Genomic DNA, 20962 nt, shown 5'->3' with positions numbered 1-20962 from the left:
TCGGCTTTCCTCTCGCTTGTCTCCCAGCCATGGAGACCCGTTGCTTCTTGCCCGCCTTTGGTCTCCCCTCAGAGGCTCCCTCGGGCCAGCGGCTCCTCAGCTCCAGCTCTCACCTGTGAGGGCCTTCTTCTCCGCAGGGGGCCGGCTCTCTGCAGGCCGCTTCTCAGACGGGACAGGACTCTGGTCCGGCCTTCCAGTGCACCAGTGCCAGCGTCACACTGTGCCTACCTCCTCAAGCAGGCATGGGTGCCCTGGTGGCATTCCAGCCTCTTTGAGGACCTGGCTTCAAACCAGTCCACTCAGGGGACATTCAATTTGCTGTTGTGAAAATGATTTTAAAGCTCACTCGAAAAAAATAAAAACAAAATGACAATATCTAGGGAGTCTTTTTTTCAGGAAAAAGGAAAGGCCAAGAAGGAAATAGTAAACATTAAAACCCCATTGCTTTAACTGGAATTAAAATTTCAGTTACAAAGTTTAACTTGTACAGAAACAGGTAAAGCAGTTCAGTGAAATAGAATACACCCCAGACGATAGGTCCAAATATCTATGGAACTTAGTGATGGTACAGGTAGTATTTCTGTTTCAGGTTAACAATGGATTATTGAAGAAATTATACTGGGACACTTATTGTCTGCTATTCATTCAGGAAAAAGTCCAGATGGCTTAATGATGTAAATAGTAAAAAAATAGTAGAAAAAAAGAAGGGTGGTTTTAAAAAACCTTAGACTGGGGTATGCTTTCCAAGAAAGGCACACAAACACAAAGTATAAAATAATGTCTGATCAATATGAATAAATTAAAAAATTAAAACTCTAGGAGAAAAAGTCAGCAATAACAAAAAAATTAAACTATGTAATCAAAAAGGAAAAAAATAAGAGAACTGTTTTCACATAAATGACAAAGGTTACTTTAATATATAAAGAATTCTGAAAAACAAATATAGTTCATTAAACAAGAAAGATTCGCAAACTTAACTTTTAATTGAAGAAACAACCAAGATTCCATTAAATGAGTAGACTTGATATTTTAGTGAAGTTTTAGGTTTACAGAAAAAAATGTGCCCACAGTGCAGAGTTCCCAAATGCCTCTGCTTATTGCCTCAGGTAGAACTTGTAGTATGATGCTGAATAAGAGTGTTGAGAAAGGACCAGCCTTGCCTTACTCCTGATCTTAGGGTGAGCATCTAGTTTCTCCCTATTAACTATGATGTTTCTGCTGAGTTTGTTGTAAATGTTTTATCAAATTGAAGAAATTACCCTTCATTCCTAGTTTGGTGAGAATTTTTATCATGAGTGGATGTTGGATTTTGCAAGTGCATTTTTGCATCTATTGATATGATCATATAATTTTTCTTCTTTAGCTTACTGATTGTGATGGATTACCTTAATTGATTTTCAAATGTTGAACCAGCCCTTCATACTTGGAATAAATCCCACTTAGTCATGGTATGTAATTCTTTTTTTACGTTGTTGAGTTCGATTTGCTAATATTTTGAGTATTTTTGCATCTGTATTCATGAATGATATTGGTGTGTAGTTTTTTTTTTTTTTTTGCCTTGTAATATCTTTTGCTGGTTTTAGTAGTAAGGTAATGCTGACCTCATAGGATGAGTTTGAAAGTTCTATTTTCTGAATAAGACTGTAGAGAATTGGTATTGTTTTGTCATTAAGTGTTTTGTGGAATTCATCAGTGAAACCATCTGTGCCTGGTGCTTTCTGTTTGGGAAGCTTATTACTAGTTACAGGCCTATTCAGATTATTTATTTCTCCTTGTGTGAGTTTTGACATATTGTATCTTTCAAGAAATTGGCCTATTTCTCCTAAGTTATCCAATTTGAGGCTTAGAATTGTTCATAATATTCCTTTCTTATCCTTTTAATGCCCCTGGGATCAGTAATGATGATCCCATTTCATTCCTGACACTACCACACCAACTTGTGCCTTCTCTTTCCTTTTCATGATCAGCCTGACTAATCAAGGTTATCACTTTACTCATCTTTTCAAAGAACAAACTTTTGATAGTCTTGATTTTCTCTACTAATTTTCTGTCTTCAATTTCATTGATTTCTGTTTTAATTTTTATTATTTTCCTTCTCCTTATTTTGGATTTAATTTACTTTTTCTTTTTCTAGTTTTCTAAGGTAGAACCTTAGATTACTGCATTTAGATCTTTCTTTTCTGATGGATCCATTCAGTGTTATAAATGTTCCTCTGAGCATTTTTTTTTCACTGCATTCCACAAATTTTGATAAGTTGTATTTTCCTTCCCATTTAGTTCAAAATTAAACATGAGGTGCCATTTCTCATCTAACAGATTGGAAAAAATGTTAAAGTTTGACAATATTTAGTGTGAGTTAAAGTGTGAGGAAATAGGAACACCTATGCATTGTTATTGAAAGTATAGACTAGTTCAACCATGTTGGATGGCAATTTGTACACATCTATAAAAATTTTTAAGGTATATACATGTTTTAATTTAGTCATGTATGGATGTCTGTACTGGGGTGGTCATGTACAAGCCCTCTAGGTTCAGGGGAGGGGTTTCCCACAGCAAAAAACTGGAAACAATTTAAGTGTCCATTAATAGAAGACTGCTTCAATGCGCTCTACCTGTTCAATGAGATACTAGACAAAGAATGGAGCATATCTCTATATTGAAAGATGATCAAGGTATACTGTTGATGCAGGAAACGGGAAAGCACATTTAATGGGATGGCATTTATGTTTTGTCTTTTAAAAAAGAAGAGTTTATTCTGTGTATAATAAGCTTGGAGCTGTTTGAACACATCTGGTGTCAGAACTCTGGTGACATCTGGGACAGAAGTGCCTGGAGACCAAGGAGGGGGAGGGCACCTTTGTTTTCCACTTTACACCTTCTTTACAGATTTATTTTTTAACCTTGAATAAATATTACATTTAATTTGAAAAATAGTTTTAATACGCAATTGTAGATTCACGCCCACAGGTAGCTCGAAGCACACTCCACATTTCCTTTGCTCTCTCTTGCTTAGAAGAAAGCATGAGAAAGCCTGCCCACCTCTGGTCTTTTCTCTCATTTTGCATCTAAGAGGATTTCAAGAAAAAAATGAAAGACCATCCTGACCACGCTGTTGGACAGCACTGTTGATGACTGGTGGTTTCTAAAAGAAGAAAATAGACTGTTTTTGAGCATTACAGAAAAAAGGAAGATTTGTTTCTCAGAAGTGTTTTAATAGAAAGGTAATTTAAGTTCACCATTTTTTGAAACTAGAGAAAATGAATCATCCATCTACTCTACTTATCAGTTTAGCATTTTTGGCGGTGTTTTCTTGAAGTGTTTTTGCAATGCACCTGTCATATTTTAAATGGCTGCAGTCCCAGGGAAAATACACTATTATGGTCATTTATGTCACAGCATACACAGTTTCAGTATTGCTGCGGGGCCAGGAAACATCCATTTGGAGGAATTGTACCCCTGATTCCTCAGAAAGAGCACACCGTCAGAAATGGAAGTTACCAAACTAAAGTACACGCTGCTGAAGGAGGGAGCTCCTCTCCCTCCTTCCCTCCTTCCCTCCGGGAAGAGAGCTTTGAGTGGGTCACGTGGGGCTCGGCTGCCTTATGGCACCTCCGTGATCTGCACAAGTTTGCAAATGAGAACCAAAGCTTCCGAAGCTGCAACCGAAACACCTTTTGCTAAAGCTGCTGGTGCCAAGTATAGTTGGGGAATTACAGCTTTTACTGAATCAATGTCTACTTGTCAACACCTGCCTGACATTGGGTTGAGAATAATTCAAACTCATCTTTTCATTCTGTCTACTTGCACTAGATATGGTTGTCATAAATATAACCTGCTTTTTACAATGGATATTCTTGTAAATCAGATTGGCAGTTTTGCATAACTTACATAAACAAAACTCCTGAGCTACCCAGCAAAGGGAGGCAGAGAACAGCCTCAGCTGTACCCAGCCAGCTGTGTTGACTTAGCGCCGCTGACCTCTGTGAGCCCAAACTTCCTCAACTGCAGACCAGAGACAACAGATGTGCCTGATTTGTAAGTTTGTTGTGAGGATTAGACAGGATAACAAGCAAGGATGGTGTTTGTAACAGAGATGGGCAAACAGAAGGCTCTTAATACATGACAGCTGGTTACCAAATTACACTTAGTGAAGGAAACTTAGATGATGTCATCCATATATTTTTTGAGTACCTACTATGAGCTAGGTGCTGTTCAGAGAGGTTAAATGCTGAATGAGGCTCTCCTGGCTGGTCCATCTGAGTCCAAAGCCTTTACCACTGCAGCCCTCCAAGCCACTCATTTTGTACTGTAGCTTTTGTGTAAACTTTTCCCTTTACTTCGTCTCCACCATGATGCTGCCTTTCTAGCTCCCCCATTAACAACAGGGCTGCACCTCTTGGATATATCTTTCATTGTCTTTCCTTTCATGGTGACCTCCTGCCTGGGCAGAAGAACTGCCCTGTCTCTCTCCAGTCTCTCTCCCATTTCTTCCTCTTCTTTGAGGAGCCAGGTCCTGGGGGAGATCTGGGAACCCAATGAGTTGGTGCCCTTACCAGCACATGCCTTGTTGTCTATCTTCCTGTGCTTGGATGCTGGCTCCAGAGGGCCAGAACAAAGCTACACGGCTCCTTACTTCCCCGGAGACTGGGGGCAGAGGCGGGTGAGCAGGGACAGGATAGAGGAAGGAATATGCTAGGTTTTGCAGAAGCTAGGTCTTGTGTGAATCCAGAACATTCTGGATTCAGGAGTCTGGATCCAGGGGCATCTGCCCTGAGCTATGGGTAGAGGAGACTTTGGGCAGAGGAGTTGAAATGTCTTAGAGCTCCAGGAAGATGCCCTGCCAGCCCTCCAAACCTTCCTAATTTCCCCAAAGCCCCTGGAGAAATGTTCCCTGTGTATCTGAATACCTGCGGGCAGGCCCCCCTCAGTCCTTAGCTGACAATAGCGCCCGGGGCCCCAATCCCTCAGATAGATCTGGGGTCTTTCAGCCTTTGCTTTCACCTTTTCCAGGCCTATGTAAGTTCCCAGCAGAAGCCATTCTCTACCACCAACCTGGTCCTCACTCCCAACTAATAACACCACACAAACACCCTAGAGTAGGGTTTGTACAGCAAGCTCCAAGCCCCCAATGGATGTTCTGAGGACTCCACCAGCCCCTAGAATTTGGCTGGGCCTTGGCACAAGTCAGGATTATGGTTATGGATGGCCTGGGGCCATGGGCAACCACTCTGTCCCCAGCCCCAAGCCCAGGGCTTTCACACAGGGCCTGCTCTGTAAGCTTTGGCATAAACGTAGGGCCTAAGGGGGAAACCAATACACAAGCCCCTAGTTCATTACATGAGCACGTACTGTGTGACACACTGTGTGCTGTGCTCTATGGGGAATGAGACACAGTATGTGCTTTAGGAAGACAAATTCGTCGCCTTGCTCAGCGACCTTGTCTAATCCTCCCAAGTGAGCTGGTAACTCCTGACAGCCTTGACACAGAACACCACCCAAGAACCTTCGACCAGGCAGAGCACCTGCACAGAGGAGGGTCTCGGCCAGACTTCCCGGCCACACCCATCATGGCTGCCTGCACTGGCCCTTTACTGGGCTCTGCGCAGGCGCATTTCCACCTACCACTCCCAATATGGCACCAGCAGCAGCCCCGGGGCGGGGCCAGGAGCGGAAGTGGGTGTGACGGAACGGGAGCCGAGAGGACTCGTTGAGGCCAGGTCCTGGGGAGTGAGAGCCGAAGGGTGAGAGCGATGATTCCCCCGCAGGAGGCGTCTGCCCGGCGGCGGGAGATCGAAGACAAGCTGAAGCAGGTGGGACTGGGGCTGGGCAGGCGGGAAGAGAAGTGAAGGAAAGGGCCGAGAACCGGTCTGGGGCTTCTACTCAGGGAGGAGGCAGGGGTGGGAGAGAACACACCCTGCTAGGTGATGGGGTTGGGGTGAGGCCAAGGGGCTGGGACGCGGCGATCTCCTTTGGCCTCCCGCTTCTTGTGATGCCCTCCTCTTCGCCACCCCCAGGAGGAGGAGACGCTGTCCTTCATCCGAGACAGCCTGGAGAAGAGCGACCAGCTCACCAAGAATATGGTGAGTAACTACTCAGCTGGGAGAGGTGGAGGGCCTCCAGACCCTGGAGGAAGCCCTGTGACCTGGCGGCTCTGGTACCGAAGGCCCGGGGTTCTGGCCCCCCGTGGTGATGATGATAATGTGAGGATTTCTCTAGCAACAGTGTGGCCAGCTCCTCCCCTTGTCTGCCCCTTCGCTGAGGATGCCACAGCCCCTGCTGGAGTGAACTTTCTGCTTTCTCCATTCTTTCCCAAACTCTCCATTCTTTCTCCTCTCCCACATTCAGTCAGCCTATTGCCTTAGGTGGGCTGGGTATTTGTCAGGTGTTGTTCTCAATTCAGGTGGCAGGGTTAGCATCCCTGAGATTCCTGAGGGTCTAGAGAACACTCAGCTTTCACCCTAGAGGGCTGAAGGGGTAGAAAAAGCTCTGACCTCACAGATCTCGATCTAGTCCTCGCCCCTCCACGTATTTGTGTGTGGCTCCTGACCGGTAGCTTTGGGCCTCAACTAACTAGTCTACTGAAATGGAGACAACTCCAGCCTCCCAGTGTGGCTGTGAAGGTCCTAAGAGCTAATGCATGAGAACACATCTTGACAGTACCTGGTGTATTCTGTTCAACAGGTGCTCGACAAATATGAGTTTCCTTCCTAATTTCTAGAGAAGACTGGAAAAGCATAAATTGAATAGCTGCAAACTTGGGTGTGTACTTACTAACACAATCATAAAGTCCCAGTCTTTACTTAATGAGATGCACCCTTAGAGAGAGAAGGTTTTGAAGGTACCAGAAATGCATTTGAGGATACTCTGTATGAAACTACTTCCTGTCCAGTCTTGGAAAGCTTCAGAGAGAACAGAAATTGAGATTTGGCTTCAAAGGGTCAAAGGAAAGCCATCCTGGAGCGATTATCTCGGAAAGAATTAATTTGAGGGTTGGTTGCCTTCAAATCAAACTTCATCCAGTTTTTTGGGCCACCTCCTATGTGCTGGGCACACAGTAGGTACTAGGGATACAGTGATGAACATGCACACCGTGTTCCTTCCTTCATAGAGCTTATTGTCTAGAAAATCGGAGAAAAGGCAGCAAATACCGAAGACCTGGTGGGTGGGCAGAAGCAGTCCTGGGACAACCCTGAGGCCTGAGAGCACCCGGCTTCCTCCTGCAGGTGTCTATCCTGTCGTCCTTTGAGAGCCGCCTTATGAAGTTGGAGAACTCCATCATCCCAGTGCACAAGCAGACAGAGAACCTGCAGCGGCTGCAGGAGAATGTCGAGAAGACTCTGTCCTGCCTGGACCATGTCATCAGCTACTACCATGTGGCCAGTGACACTGAGAAGATCATCAAGGAGGGGTGAGCCAGGGCTAGAGGGTCGTATTCCCGATGCTTCCTGGGCCAGCAGCCCTAGGCTGGAGGGGTACAACAAATTTGAGCCTGTTGTCCCTGTGTTAATTCTCTGCTTCTCCTTCCAAATACCATTCCCTTGATCCTTCCTCTTCATCTGCCATCCACCCAGACTAATGCAACTCTTTTCCTTCCCAGCCCCACAGGCAGGCTGGAAGAGTACCTGGGAAGCATGGCCAAGATTCAGAAGGCTGTGGAGTATTTCCAGGACAATAGCCCAGACAGCCCAGAGCTCAACAAAGTGGTGAGGGGACTGCAGGGTAATGTGAGAGGTGTGGGGACGTCAGTCCCTGCCCTGGTGTCACGACCAACTGGAGCAGCTTAGAGAAGAATATAGTAGAACAAACAGAAGTATATACTACAATACACACAAACATTAAGACCTCTGCCTCAGGAATTACAAATACACATTTCTTTTACGTTACTATATTTTTATAATTTACCTACATTATAAATTACATGTAAAATGTTCATTTAACATTTGTGTTTTATAAGTACATTTTTTTATTGTGGTCAGATGTGTATAATATAAAATTTACCATTTTAACCATTTTAAGTGTGCCATTCAGTGACATTAATTACATTCACACTGTTGTGTAACAGTAACCACCATCCATCTCCTGAATATTTTCATCATCCCAAACTGAAACACCCATTAAACACTAACTCCTCTTTCTCCTCTCCTCCCAGCCCTGCTGTGTCATTCACCTTTCTGTCTCTGTGACTCTGACTACTCCAGGAACCGCATTCATGTTTTATGTTGAATTTTTTTTGCTTCGTATCTTTATGTTTAAGTATTGGAGTCATTAAGTCACCAGAGCAAGATGGGGTCAGGCTTGGTAGGGGGTGAGGTTTACTCCCCGCATTGAGGAAAGGAGAGGATGCAGACAGAAGACATGGTGGGCACAGAGCCCCAGGCCCCCAAGAGGGTGAGGAATATCAGGAGGAGATACCTGGCACACCTTCCTGGGGGCCCCACAGTTCTGGCCCTCAGGCCTGTGTCTTGCCCAGAAGAGCGAGTAGGCTGAGATGGGGGGTGTCCTTTGTCCCACCCCGAAAGCTTTTCCTTTCTCCACACTGGGGCAAACTGGTAACCAGCCAGTGGTCTCTGGCTGTGCAGGGCCCACCTGATGGCCTGGAGGGTCGACAGGATCAGTACCTTGTGCACTGGTGACCCAGCGGGGACACACCGGTATCCTCAGTACACCGCAGTCACGGGTGGGAACCTAGGCTCACACAGAGGGGTGTCAGGGCTGGAGAACTCTGAGGGCCACTCCCACTTCTGGATCCTCCCTTCCTTCCTCCTGCTGCCCCTGCAGAAGCTGCTGTTTGAGCGGGGGAAGGAGTCTCTGGAGTCCGAGTTTCGCGGCCTGATGACCTGGCACAGTAAGGTCGTCTCCCCTGTGCTCATCCTGGATCTGATCAGCGGTGAGGATGAGCTGGAGGCCCAGGAGGAGGTGCCCCTGGAGCACCTCCCCGAGGGGGTGCTCCAGGACGTGATCTGCATCTCCCGCTGGCTGGTGGAATATGGCCGCAACCAAGGTGAGCTGGCCCAGGTGGGGGCCCTTGTGGTGGGGCCAGAGTAGTGGGATTTTTTTTCCCCTTTATTTCTTTAATTCACCTGGATTTGTTTTAAATAAAAAGAAACATTAGGAAACAATATATCAGCAATAAATCTACAGTTTATGTATAAACTGCACAGTGACAGGTCTCAGGGCCACCATGTGTTGACCACATGAACACATCCATGGTGCACACGCTGTGCTGTGGGAAGCCTAGGGAGACTTTCAGGGTAAGAGGCCAGCCGGTGGGCAGCCTTCAGGCTCCTCAGCACCTCTCAGCCAGAGCCTATGTGCTTTGGTCTGTTTTTAACTTGGGGCCCTGCCAAAATGTACCCTGGTATCCGTATCTTTTTCCCCCTTGTTTGCACTTTAGAATTTTCCCGTTTTCTAGTCTTGATAATTAGTGCTGTGGTGGGCATGCTTATTTGGCTTGCTTTCCTTATATAAGGAGGTCTTTGGGGTATATTCTCAAAGGTGTAATTCTCAAAGGTGTAGAAACATCCAAACAAATGTGTAACTTTGCCAATCCGAATTCCTCTCCAGGCACATGGGACTGGTTGGCAGACACACAGCAGTCTCATGGCTGTTTGTTCTTCATTCATTTTATTTATCTTAGTTACTTGATGGAGCTGGCACAGCCCTCTAATTTTTCGAATTTTCACTTTGTTAATGGCTAAAAATACGGGGTGTTTTCTCATTCACTGACACTTGTCTCTTTGCCTCCTCTAATTGCTCATATATTTGACCCCTTACCAAATGAATGTGGATTCAACTTTATATTTTTATCTAAAAAAACCTTACTTTCAAAACTTACAACTGATCATTGGTTCCCCTGGGGGATGTTTTCCCTTTTAAGCATTTGCCTGATTTGGGACAAGGCCACATAGGGGGCTGTGAGCCAGAGCAGACACCAGAAAGTGGTTAGCAAACAGAAATAGCAGGCCGCGCTGCCGCCCCGCAAGCTGCATCGGAGGGGAAAGCACTCCTGTGGCCGGGCAGGCCAGGGGCCATGGCTGCCACGACTCTGTTGCCCCACCTCTCCTCAGATTTCATGAACGTCTACTACCAGATTCGCTCCAGCCAGCTGGAGCGCTCCGTCAAGGGCCTGAAGGAGCATTTCCGGAAGAGCAGTTCCTCCTCCGGAGTTCCCTACTCCCCTGCCATCCCCAACAAGAGGAAAGACACGCCCACCAAGAAGCCCATCAAGAGGCCAGGTGAGCCCCCGCCCAGGCCCATTAAGCACCAGCCAGAAGGCCGCGTGGGACCTGGATTGCTTCTGCTGCCCTGGAGTCAGCAGCACAGGCCCCACCAGAGATTGTCCTCATGGTGACCCCGACTGGAGGTCCACAGGACAGAAAGCAGGTGTCTACCCACCCAGCAAGGCCCCGTCCAGGGAAGCCCTTCTTTCTGCCCAACAGGGGCTAAGGGTTGCATACATACCTTCGGAGCTGGGAGTCACAGACGTGGAGAGGCAAGGTGGCGGTACCAGGGCAGAGCCACGGGCTCAGCCTGCTTCCCCTCCCTCCCTTGCCCTGTCAGGAGGCCAGGCACGCTGCTGCAGCTGTGACAGTGGGCAGGCACGGCAGCCTTCACCTTCCAGAAAGTCAGGGGTGCTGGAAGTGGCACATAGCTGAGAAGTAGATGGGGAAGCTTACATATTCACAACTGATCCAGAAAGTAACAAAAATTCCAGACCATCTTCTCTGAAGAACTGGCTTTCAGGCTGCGCACAGTCAGGGCCTTGAGGTGGGAAAGCGGAGGGAGTGTTGAGGTGGGGGAGGCCTGGGCTGGGGAGTCGGTCCTGAGGGAGCAGCTCAGTTGACCCTTCTCCTGTCGTCATGTCCCCGTAGTCTGTACTCCCAAGTAAACAGTGTCCCTGCGTGTCAGCCACAGCTTCGCAAGCCTGGCTGTGGAGGGACATGGCCCTCAGCCCAAGGAGAGGCCAGGATACTGCATGCTGAGGGGCTGCTGCAGGCAGCACCAGGGAGAGGAAGCCCCCAAAGCAGAGCGCCGCTCCCACCCTGCCAGGGCGTACCCCAGGGGGCGGCCTGTCGGTCGGACCCTCCCGACAGCAGGCTTTGTGTGGAGCTTACACCCTTTGTTTCTTCGTTTTCCCTACCTGCCTGTGCCCCTCACAGAGCAAGGAGTCTGTTCATACTCAGAGCCCCTGTCCCTCATTTGATCAGCAGAGGCTGTCTGCAGGGATGACGTGTGCAGAGCACGGGGTCGCTGAGCCTGGTGGCCTCAGCTGCAGAGGCACTGCCTTCTCCCCCTCTGGTGTGGCTATCCTGGTGGTGCCCTAGAAAACGTGCTGCAGTGACTCTGCTAGGGCAGCCTGCTGGGCTTTAGCGGGCTGCATGGGGGCTGGTCCATCTTGCACCTTCGAGTGTTGGGCGCGGGATTGTCTCTGAGAGGCTATGAGACTGCCTGGGCCTCGGCCAGTCCTGCTCTCTTCCCCTCTGTCTCTTTGAAGGGCCCACTGCTGGCCCCAGGACCCTATTTGCATCACCCCAAGAGTGCTGGCTGGCCAGGCAGGACGGGGCCTCCCACAGGAAGCAATCTGATCTCAGGGGCTCACGGTGGACCTAAGCTGCCCTCCGCTTCTAGGCCCAAGAGAAGCTCTGGCTGTGAGGGACCCTGTGGTTTCTGTGGGCTTCCAAGAATTGTCAGGAGCTGGTGGGCTCAGGACTGATGTTGGAAATTAGGGAATCAGGCCCCTGGGACCTCACTTCCTGGCCCTGAGGAGAGGTGCAGGGAGGCCGCCTTAGGTCAGTAATGAGACATCAACCTCGGAGTCTCCGTGGTATTTGGGCGCCTGATGCTCTTGGCGGCTGCCTGATCCACGTCCCTGATTCACCTCCATGCCAGCGGCTGGCCAGGCTCCTGAAGGCCCAACTGCTCCAGGTCGGTTGTGGGGCAGGAATTTGATTCACTCATTAAACAGGCCGCTTGCAGAAGGGGGAACGTAGGGAGTCAGATGCTGAGCCACCTGAACTTGGCCGTTAGTAGCTAACTGTGGGGTGGTGCAAACAGAAGGAAATGAGCCACTCCAGACCTGCCCCGTTCTCGCCCAGCTCTCTGGGGAGTTGCCTCACTGTGTTCTGGGTCACAGGGATTGGGGCATAAGGGGCACAGGAGTCTCTAAAGAAGAGGGACCAGAGTCAGGCTTATGGGTGCTTCCCTCCCCCAGACGTTTTATGAACAAGGCGACTGTTGGAGTCTGTTTTAAATGCTGTTTTATTTCCTACATTTTCTGCCCTGAGGTGTGTCGTTCCCACAGAGGTGGCTGATCCCGAGGCTGTGGGCACTGGTCTGGTTTTCACTGTGATCCTGTCGTTTTTCTCCCCCCTGCCGAGAGCACACCCCCCTCTCCTCCTGCCCCCACTCCTCTCTGTGTGGTGGTTCTGGCTCTCTCAGCTTTGGAGGTTTTTCCGATTGCTTTGGTGATCTGGGCAAGTGGGGCAGGGCTAGGCTGCCCCTGGGTCCCCAAGCTTCCATTCGGGCCCTGCTCTCCCAGGAAGCCCAGCCCCGTCTCACCAGCTACCAGTTCCGCTTTCCGCTGACGACTGCTTGGCCCCGTCCCAACACTGAGCGCCCCCAGGGAGCTCTGCCCGGTGTTTGGGGCTGGGCCGTGGGCCTGCCGCCTCAAGGTGCCCCCAGGCTCTGCCAGCCCAGGTGTGGGAACTTAGCACTGGCTTCTCCAGCCCAAGCCCTAGTCTGATTTAGATGCGGCTCAGTAGTATTTTTCTTTTTGGCCTCCCCCGCTGGGTCTTTGCCATCTTACCTCCTTCACCCTCGGCACTTGCCCAAAGTGAACTCAAGTCCAAACAATAAAGGCTCAGTAGCAGAATCAGGAGCCTCATCTGGGGAACAAAATATGTCCATTCCTTCATCTCTGCCTGTAGGGTCTCCAGAGGGCTGGGGAAGGGCCTGCTGGGAGAGAGGGTATGTGAGCATGCTCACTCTTGGGGGGCCAGTGTGGGGCCTGGGGGGCAGGTGGAGGGCTGCTGCTGTTTTCTCTCACTCATTTCCTAGGTCTTCTTATCTCCTCTCTGTGTGGCTCTGGTGACAGGGACGATCCGGAAGGCTCAGAACCTTCTGAAACAGTATTCCCAGCATGGTCTAGATGGGAAAAAGGGGGGCTCTAACCTCATTCCTCTGGAAGGTAATCACCCTGTATTCCTCTCCTGACCCTCCTCCTCCACCGTGTGTCCACTCACATGGCAGGGCAGAGCCTCCGACCGCCTAGGAGGGCCTTGGGGGAAACCCTGGGAGGGAAGCAGGGTGGGGGAACTGCAGGTCCCTGGTGCCATGCACCCTGGCTGGCACAGGGACAGGTTTCGTGGCCTCGGCCTAGTCCTGTCTTGCTGACGGCAGCTCTGCCCTCCCTGAGGTTTACCCCCCCCACCCATCCTGTCTCTGTCCTTGTCTCCTGTTTGAACTCAGAGGGAGATCCTTGTCGTGGGCAGCCCTTTCACGCTCGGACCAGCAGTGGCAGGACCAAGCCAGCCTAGGCCTTGCGGCCACTGGCCTCCTACAACTTTAGGAAAGAGAGTGTTTGTCACAGAGAGATGGGCAGCCCATAGGCCGTGTCCCTCCCTACGTCCTGGCAGAGGAAGGATAGCCCTGCCCTGGTAGACCTAACCCTCCTTCAAAAGAATGGCTCTGCGGGACAAAAGAAGGCTGTCCCATTCTCAGCAGTGACATTTCTCTATGTGGGTCTCTCCCCAAATATGGTGAGGGGGATAAACCCCTGTGGCCCAGCATCGCACTGTCTGCGGCCGCCAGAAGCTCTGCAGAACCCTCCCTGGTCTTCCCACGGCTCTCCCTCGGCTTCCAGGCCTGGGGAAACCAGCCCCCAAGGATGGGCTGGGGCATCACAAGGCAGGGCACTGCAAGGCAGGCTTGAAACGGCTGTGCCCACGGTGGCCTGCGGCGGAGGAGGGGCTCAGAGCCCTCTCCAGTGCCACTCCCCCTACACCCCATCTCACATCCCCCTCCTGGAGACTGAGGGCTTCTTGTCCATCCCTGGAGGGGCAACCCACCTGGCCCCTGGATAAACGCTGCTTGTGTTTGTGCGGCCGACGTCTTGCTAGGTCACGAGCATGATTTCCGAGTTAAGCATCTGTCCGAGGCCCTGAACGACAAGCACAGGCCACTGGCTGGTGAGTACCACAGCCCAGCCCAAGGGCAGCCACCGCCGCCCTGGCAGCAGCCCATGGAGGGCCTGCTCTGGCCTGGCCCAGCCAGGCCACTTGCTCTGAGGATGGGCCAGACCTACTCACCTCTCTCCAGTCTCTCTCTCTTTTGGGCACTAGGTCTCCTTGCCTCTCTCCAGATGGGAGTGCACGCCTGGCTGTCAGGGCCTGGGCCAAGGGGAGAAGTTGCTGCCACTTGGAAGGCGGGCAGAGAGGGAAGGCTGCTCCCTGAAGGGCAGGGAGCCCCAGCACTGGCTCCAGCATCAGCTCCATAGCTCTGTCTCAGGGTGCATCCCTTTGCTCACAGGACCCAGCCCTCAGTAGTGGGGCCCGGTCTCTCCTGGGGCAGCTGACAGCCAAGGAGCCCACCCTACCAGAACTCATATTACCTCTTCTCAAAATCTGACCCCATGCTAGCTAGCCTTGTAGGCTGTAGTCCACCGCCTTAGACATTTCAGAAGGCCTGGCTGTGCTGATAACTGCCTCCAGAGGCCCAGCATTTTCTCAGGTGGATGACATGGTACCCGCCTTCTTGAGCTGGCGCTGCCTCCTGCCCAACCCTTGCTGCCCAATTACTAGTATATTCAAAGACCTCCATCCTGGGGTCAGACATACCTTACCCAGGAGGTGGCTTTAGGAATCTTTCCTCCCTTTATCATCTCCACTACCTAGAGTACCTGATGCTCTGGGACGTAAACACTCTATGTGGCCAAGAGGCTAGATTCAGCCCGTTTCTCCCCCCAAACCCAGTCAGGCCTGCCGGAGTCCTCTCGGCTCTCTGCCAGAGCTGTCTTCCTCCTCCCCATCTGCTGCCAGCCTGGGCTACAGGCCAGGAGCTGAGGAGACCAACCACCCCAAGCAGGGAGAATGGCTCCCTCAGAGCAGCAGCTCAGGGCACTGTGTCCCCCAGGGAGAGATGACATGCTGGACGTGGAGACCGACGCCTACATTCACTGCATCAGCGCCTTCGTCAAGCTGGCCCAGAGCGAGTACCAGCTGCTGATGGGTGTCATCCCTGAGCACCATCAGAAGAGGACCTTTGACTCCCTGATACAGGTCCTGCCCTGCCGTGCTCTGGGCCTGGGCAGGGGCTGTCCCTGCAGAAGCTTGCGTTTGTGCAGGCCTAAGGTCCCTCGCCCTCAACTGCAGCCGTCACCTCCACCTCAGGGCGTCACCCACGCCCTCTCCCTGCCGCAGCATGCAGGCTTCCCTGGGGGCCTCCCTGGGGACTCGGGATGGGGTCCCTTCTGGGAACCAGCTCTCACCTCTCTGCCTCCTCCCTGAGCCGTGTCCTTGCCCATCTTAGGATGCCCTGGACGGGCTGATGCTCGAGGGGGAGAATATCGTGTCTGCTGCCCGGAAGGCCATCATTCGGCACGACTTCTCTGCCGTGCTCACCGTCTTCCCCATTCTGAGGCACCTGAAGCAGACCAAGCCTGAGTTTGACCAGGTGCTCCAGGTATGCGGGTTGGGAGGCCCCTGGGGACACAGGGAGGAGGAATCTTGTTACCTGGTGTTCCCGGCCCCACACACCCGCTCAGAGGGTGAGTGGGAATCAGCTGCCACAGGGCCCTGGGCACATGGAGACAGAATGATGGGAGAAGAAAGCCGGCGCCTGGGGTGAGGGGCTGGGAAGAAGCTGGGCCCCATGCACAGCCTGCAGCGGCGGGCGCTGGCTGGGGCTCGGGGCCGCTGTGCAGGCAGGCGTGTGCTTCCCCAGGGCACGGCCGCCAGCACCAAGAACAAGCTGCCCAGCCTCATCACCTCCATGGAGACCGTCGGAGCCAAAGCGCTGGAGGACTTCGCTGACAACATCAAGGTGCTCCCTCCCCCCTGCTCCCTGCCGCGCGCGAGGCCACGCGGTGGGCAGGACCACTGGTGACCTGCCTGGGGAGCTCCTTTGGAGAGCAAGCCTCCAGGAGGGGTGGGTCTGCCCCGTAGGGAAGCCAGCTGGGCTGCTAGTCTCCTCTCAGCACCTACTTACCTCGCTTTTTTTCTCAGGGGATCCCAAGCTCCTCCCCCCAGTCACCACCCCAAGAGTGAAGCCCCACCCCACTTCACCTGTCCGGTCTTTCTCACCTTTGTGTCTGAGGGGCATCCTAACACCTGTCTGCCACAAGGTGGCGCCATGAGCAGGCTGGCTGGGACGCGGGGCCTCAGGACCTGTTTCAGGGAGTGGGTCATTTTTCCCACAGAATGACCCGGACAAAGAATACAACATGCCCAAGGATGGCACCGTGCATGAGCTCACAAGCAACGTAGGTGCTGCCCGAGGGGTCCTGGGGAGGGGAGGGGACCCAACCTGGCCCAGAGCCACCTGCACTTCATGACCAGGGTGCTGAAGGCAAGTTGGATGAAGTGCTTAGTGACTCCAGGAGACACAGGCCCTTTCCAGGCAGACCAGACCCATAGGGTGAAACATGAAATTGCAGCCTCTCTTGTCACTGGGCGGACCCCTGGCCCCGCACTCACCCTGGACTGCACGGAAGGGAGGTGTGGGAAGTAGTCTGACCCTTGACCTTCCTCCTGGGCCTTTTTCTCCTGATGCAGGCCATCCTCTTCCTGCAGCAGCTCCTGGACTTCCAGGAGACGGCAGGCGCCATGCTAGCCTCCCAAGGTACTTGGCACCTCCCAGCAGGGACCCTGCCCTGTGCCCCAGCCCTCCTTCTTGCCTGGAGACACGCCGTCAGGCCCCCAGAGGCCCTGGCCCCTCTGGACGAGGTGATTCCCTCCGGCCCTGTGGAGGGGGCTGTGACTGTGTTTCACAGTCTGACCTCCCCTTCCTCTTAGCCGCCTCCCCTGTCCTCGCTGTGGACAGTGGCTCGTACTCTTCTGAAGGCGCCCTTCCCAGCCCTCCTTCCGCATGCCTCCGCCTCCTCCTGGCCCCATCTCTCCTAATTACTCTCAGCTGACCCTTTCAGTGGGCTGGTCTCTAGGGCCAGCCTGGTGGGGACCAGCTGATCGCTGCCCTGGGACTGGAGTGCAGGAGGGTGGCATGTAAGGAGGGGCGCGTGTGTGAGCACAGAGACCCAGCCCAGCTGGTTGGGACCCGCAGGCCCTCCCTTCTGCCCACACACTGGGGGCAAGGAGCCAAGGGGTAGCCTCTGGCCCAAGGTGTCCAGCTCGGCCCGCTCCTGCGTACTCCCTGGTCTTCAGGGGATCCAGGCTGGGGGTGCCCTCCTGTCTGTGTTCTGACTGTTACGGGAATGGTCTGCTTGCCTCGGGTGGACACGCCATTTCTAACCTGTTTTGCACTTTGCATCTTTCTCCCTTCTCTGTCTCTCCCTCCTTCCCCTCTGAGGGCACTGCCTTTCACTCCGTAGTTCTTGGGGACACATACAATATTCCTTTAGACCCCCGAGGTAAGCAGCAGAGCTCTGTCGCCCCATCCTTCCCCTCTGAAGGCCCATGAGGTCCCCTGGGGACAGAGGCACGTGGGGACCTACTGGGAAGCGGGGATCAGAGGGACATGAGTTACTTCAGGGTGCTCCCCACTTTCAGCTCCCTGCACAGCCCCTCTCCATTTCTATGCTTATCCAGGCGGCACCCTGTTATGTCTAGCACCCTGAGAACACCCTCTAGGCTAGCGGCACCTGCTGGCCCCACTGCCCCTCCTGTCCCCGCCCACCTTGGTCTTCTGTGGTGCGTAGACAGCCAGTCCCCTCGGTTCAGAAGAGCCTGAGAGGCGGCTTTGGGATATGGAGGAGGAGGTGGAAGGGCATTGCGGCGCCCATTCTAAGACTCTGCTCCTGACCAGTGGGATAGTGGGCCTTGTAGGTACCACACAGCATGTGCCAGGCCTGGGGGTGAGGGGCTGCCAGCCTTCCTGCTGCCCATGGGCCAACGCATTAACCATGACACCCCGTCACCATAGAGGGGCTTGCCTGGGGTTCCAGAAAAGGTCCAAGGGTTGCTCCCTGGGGTGAGCAGGGAACCTGGTAGCTCAGCGGGTGCCCAGCTCTGCCCTGAGTGCCTCTGTGTCCTGTCTGCCTGAGGAAGGCTCAGGGGCCCCTCCCAGGGTTTCCTCAGTTGTTCCTTGGGCTGAGGGAAGGCGGGCGAGGGTCTTGGCTACTGCCTCCGATGCAGTAACAGGACTTCTGCTCCCGCAGAGACCAGTTCTTCCGCCACCAGCTACAGCTCCGAGTTCAGCAAGCGCCTTCTAAGCACCTACATCTGTGAGTCCTCCCCAGCTGCCAGTAGCCACTGCGTGCAGACTCCCTGCCTTTTCCCTCCCTTCTCTCCATGCTCTTCTGCTATGTGCTGTCCGCTCCTGAGCCCTCTTATCTCTGGAATTGCAACCTAGCCTTGGATTCAGAGGCCGAGGGGGACTGAGCAAAGGGCTCCTGAAGCTCATGGAGTGTGGGAGGGACAGGAGCGAGGAGCAGGAGCTGGTCTTTGGGCCCCGGGCCTAGGTGGTTTGGCCAGACTGCTATGGCGAGCGTGACCGCATCCTTCCCTGTGCAGGTAAAGTCCTGGGCAACCTGCAGTTGAACTTACTGAGCAAGTCCAAGGTGTACGAGGACCCAGCCCTGAGCGCCGTCTTCCTGCACAACAACTACAACTACATCCTCAAGGCCCTGGAGAAGTGAGTGGCTGCGCGTCCGGGTGGGGAAGCCAGTGCTTTACCCGGCATGGACCCAGGACCCGGGGCATGCGAGGCCACCCCACTGCTGTTGCTGCTGAGGCCGGCAGCTTTGGGGCCCTGGGAGCCAGTCCCATCCCCCTCTCCTGCCCCCTACCCCCACCCCAGGTCTGAGCTGATCCAGCTGGTGGCTGTGACCCAGAAGAGTGCTGAGCGCTCCTACAGGGAGCACATCGAGCAGCAGATCCAGACGTACCAGCGCAGGTGGGCCCCGTCAGGGTGGGGTCAGTAGTGGGGAGCTGCTGCCCTGTGGACCGCAGTCCGCCACTTGTTTTTGAGCCACATTCATAAGGTAGAGAGGGAATCCCCCTCCTTCCCCCAGGTCCTGCTCCCTGTGGGGGCGACGTGGTCTGCCGAGGGTGAAGGCTCAGAAGAGCTGAAGGGCTGAGTGTCAGAGATGTGGGTAACGTGTACCCCAAAAGAGAGCAAGGTTGCAGGACCCCCTGAACTCGGCTGAGCCCCGCTCTGCGGAGCGCCCTCTGCTCCTCCTGTCCCCAGTTCCCCACCCTTGGTGGGCCTCTCTCTGTGTGTTTCTTCCCTGGGGGGCCTCCTCTTCCTCCCCTTCACCTCTCCTCTGCTCCCTCCTTTCTTTCTCTTCTGCTTCTCCATCTGAATTTGCTGTGAGATCTGTATGTAGTTCATAGTATTTGTTTAATTTATTAAATGCTGTGTTTCTTGTCCTTAATTTTAAAAGCAAGCCCTCCGAGCCTTCCTACTCCCAAGGAAAACATCTCCGTTTTCTCCTGCTTAGTTGTGACCCCGATCGATCGTTGCCATCACCCCCCCCCCCCAGGAGACCAAGAGATTGAAAAGGAAGCAGAACGGCCCCAGGGAAGCAGCAGCTGCCTGCCGCTGACCCTTCTCTGCCCTCTGCTTCTCTCTCTGCCTGACAGTTGGTTAAAGGTGACTGACTACCTCGCTGAGAAGAATCTGCCTGTATTCCAACCAGGAGTCAAGGTGGGCTCAAGGCCTGGGTGGGGGAGGGCTGTCCAGCAGGTGTGATCCTTTCTGTTGTGTCTCTGGGAAAAAATGGACGAGTACCCTGCTGGGATGAGAGAGCAAAGGATGCCTGTGCCATCAGGGCAGCAGGAGGAGAGCTGGGCTCAGATATTTGGACAGGGAGCAGGGGCAGGGCGATTCTGCTCTGAGGAACGCTTTCTCTGCCATCTCTCCCAACCCCCCAGCTCCGGGACAAGGAGCGGCAGATGATCAAGGAGCGTTTCAAGGTGAGGTGGGAGCCTCTCCCTCTGTTGCTCCCTGCTGCTGTTGTAGACATACAGACCCAGTGCATCTGTCTCTGGGTTGCTTCTGTATGCACCTTTTCGGTGGCCAGGGCTTCAATGACGGCCTTGAGGAGTTGTGCAAGATCCAGAAGGCCTGGGCTATTCCGGACACAGAGCAGAGGGACCGGATCCGGCAAGCTCAGAAAAACATTGTCAAGGAGACCTACGGGGCCTTTCTGCACAGGTGAGCCCTCCATCCCCGCCTTCCCCAGCCCTCCGCTCCCACTTCCTTGGGCTGGGCTCGGTGCTCTTCTCTGCTCGAAGAAAACGTGGAGGGGATGGCAGATGCGGGGCCACCTGGGCTTTGGTGCAGGGCTAGACAGGGACATGACTCAGCAGTACCTTTCGGGAGTGCCTTAGGCTGAGGCAGAGCGGGGGAATTGAGCCCCCCCTGACCTCAGTGCCTGGTCAGGTACAGCAACGTGCCCTTCACCAAGAACCCCGAGAAGTACATCAAGTACCGTGTGGAGCAGGTGGGTGACATGATTGATCGCCTCTTTGACACCTCGGCCTGAGCCTGCTGTTGTCCCTGCCTGGTTCTGCCAGACCAGCCATGTTATTGGACGCATAAACCAGTGTTAACTTGCCTCTGGACCGGGTGAATTTGACATTCTTTGGGACAGAGACCTTTCTCCACCCTCTCCCCTGCCAGGAGCCCCATCTCTGAACCCTTGAGTCCTGGTTTACACTTCTCCTCATAGCCCATGTTCCTTGTCAAACCAGCACGCTCCTGGAACACTGGGGTTCCTTCATGCCTTGGGTTTTGTGTCCCTGATTGCAGCCTTCAAGGGCCATGTGATAGCTTTCAGACAGGAAAA

At 53.1% G+C, this 20962-nt stretch overlaps 1 protein-coding gene across 8 annotated transcripts; it reads left to right on the top strand.

Annotated features, from left to right (window-relative positions):
- Positions 1-5647: 5647 nt before the first annotated feature.
- Positions 5648-20736, top strand: EXOC7 (exocyst complex component 7). 8 transcript variants are annotated; one of them, XM_036900265.2, is made up of 21 exons: positions 5648-5810; positions 6015-6080; positions 7224-7408; positions 7598-7703; positions 8779-9001; positions 10068-10235; positions 13094-13186; positions 14118-14186; positions 15130-15275; positions 15526-15678; positions 15940-16038; positions 16415-16477; positions 16770-16836; positions 17543-17581; positions 18329-18394; positions 18684-18804; positions 18970-19065; positions 19755-19818; positions 20046-20087; positions 20195-20328; positions 20557-20736. In XM_036900265.2, exons 1-21 carry the CDS (start codon positions 5751-5753, stop codon positions 20657-20659), a joined length of 2163 nt encoding a protein of 720 aa, XP_036756160.2. In that variant the 5' UTR covers positions 5648-5750; the 3' UTR covers positions 20660-20736. The 8 variants fall into 8 exon arrangements, with proteins under 8 accessions (XP_036756160.2, XP_036756165.2, XP_036756162.2 ...); XM_036900270.2 differs by lacking the exon at positions 13094-13186 and having other exon boundaries at positions 5649-5810; XM_036900267.2 differs by lacking the exon at positions 14118-14186 and having other exon boundaries at positions 5649-5810.
- The last annotated feature ends 226 nt before the right edge of the window (positions 20737-20962 follow it).

This window comes from Manis pentadactyla, chromosome 4, assembly GCF_030020395.1.
Source record: "Manis pentadactyla isolate mManPen7 chromosome 4, mManPen7.hap1, whole genome shotgun sequence".
NCBI classification, from domain to species: Eukaryota; Metazoa; Chordata; class Mammalia; order Pholidota; family Manidae; genus Manis; species Manis pentadactyla.
The sequence above is the reverse complement of the archived record's forward strand: the minus strand, read 5'-3'. Positions and strand labels throughout refer to the sequence as shown.

What these genes read in the sequence shown, in the direction of transcription:
- EXOC7 (XM_036900265.2), top strand. Translation starts at nt 5,751, where the DNA reads ATGATTCCCCCGCAGGAGGCGTCTGCCCGGCGGCGGGAGATCGAAGAC. An exon ending in TCGAAGACAAGCTGAAGCAG is followed by an intron (nt 5,811 to 6,014) that starts GTGGGACTGGGG and finishes CGCCACCCCCAG; the next exon opens with GAGGAGGAGACGCTGTCCTT. An exon ending in GCCCAGAGCTCAACAAAGTG is followed by an intron (nt 7,704 to 8,778) that starts GTGAGGGGACTG and finishes CTGCCCCTGCAG; the next exon opens with AAGCTGCTGTTTGAGCGGGG.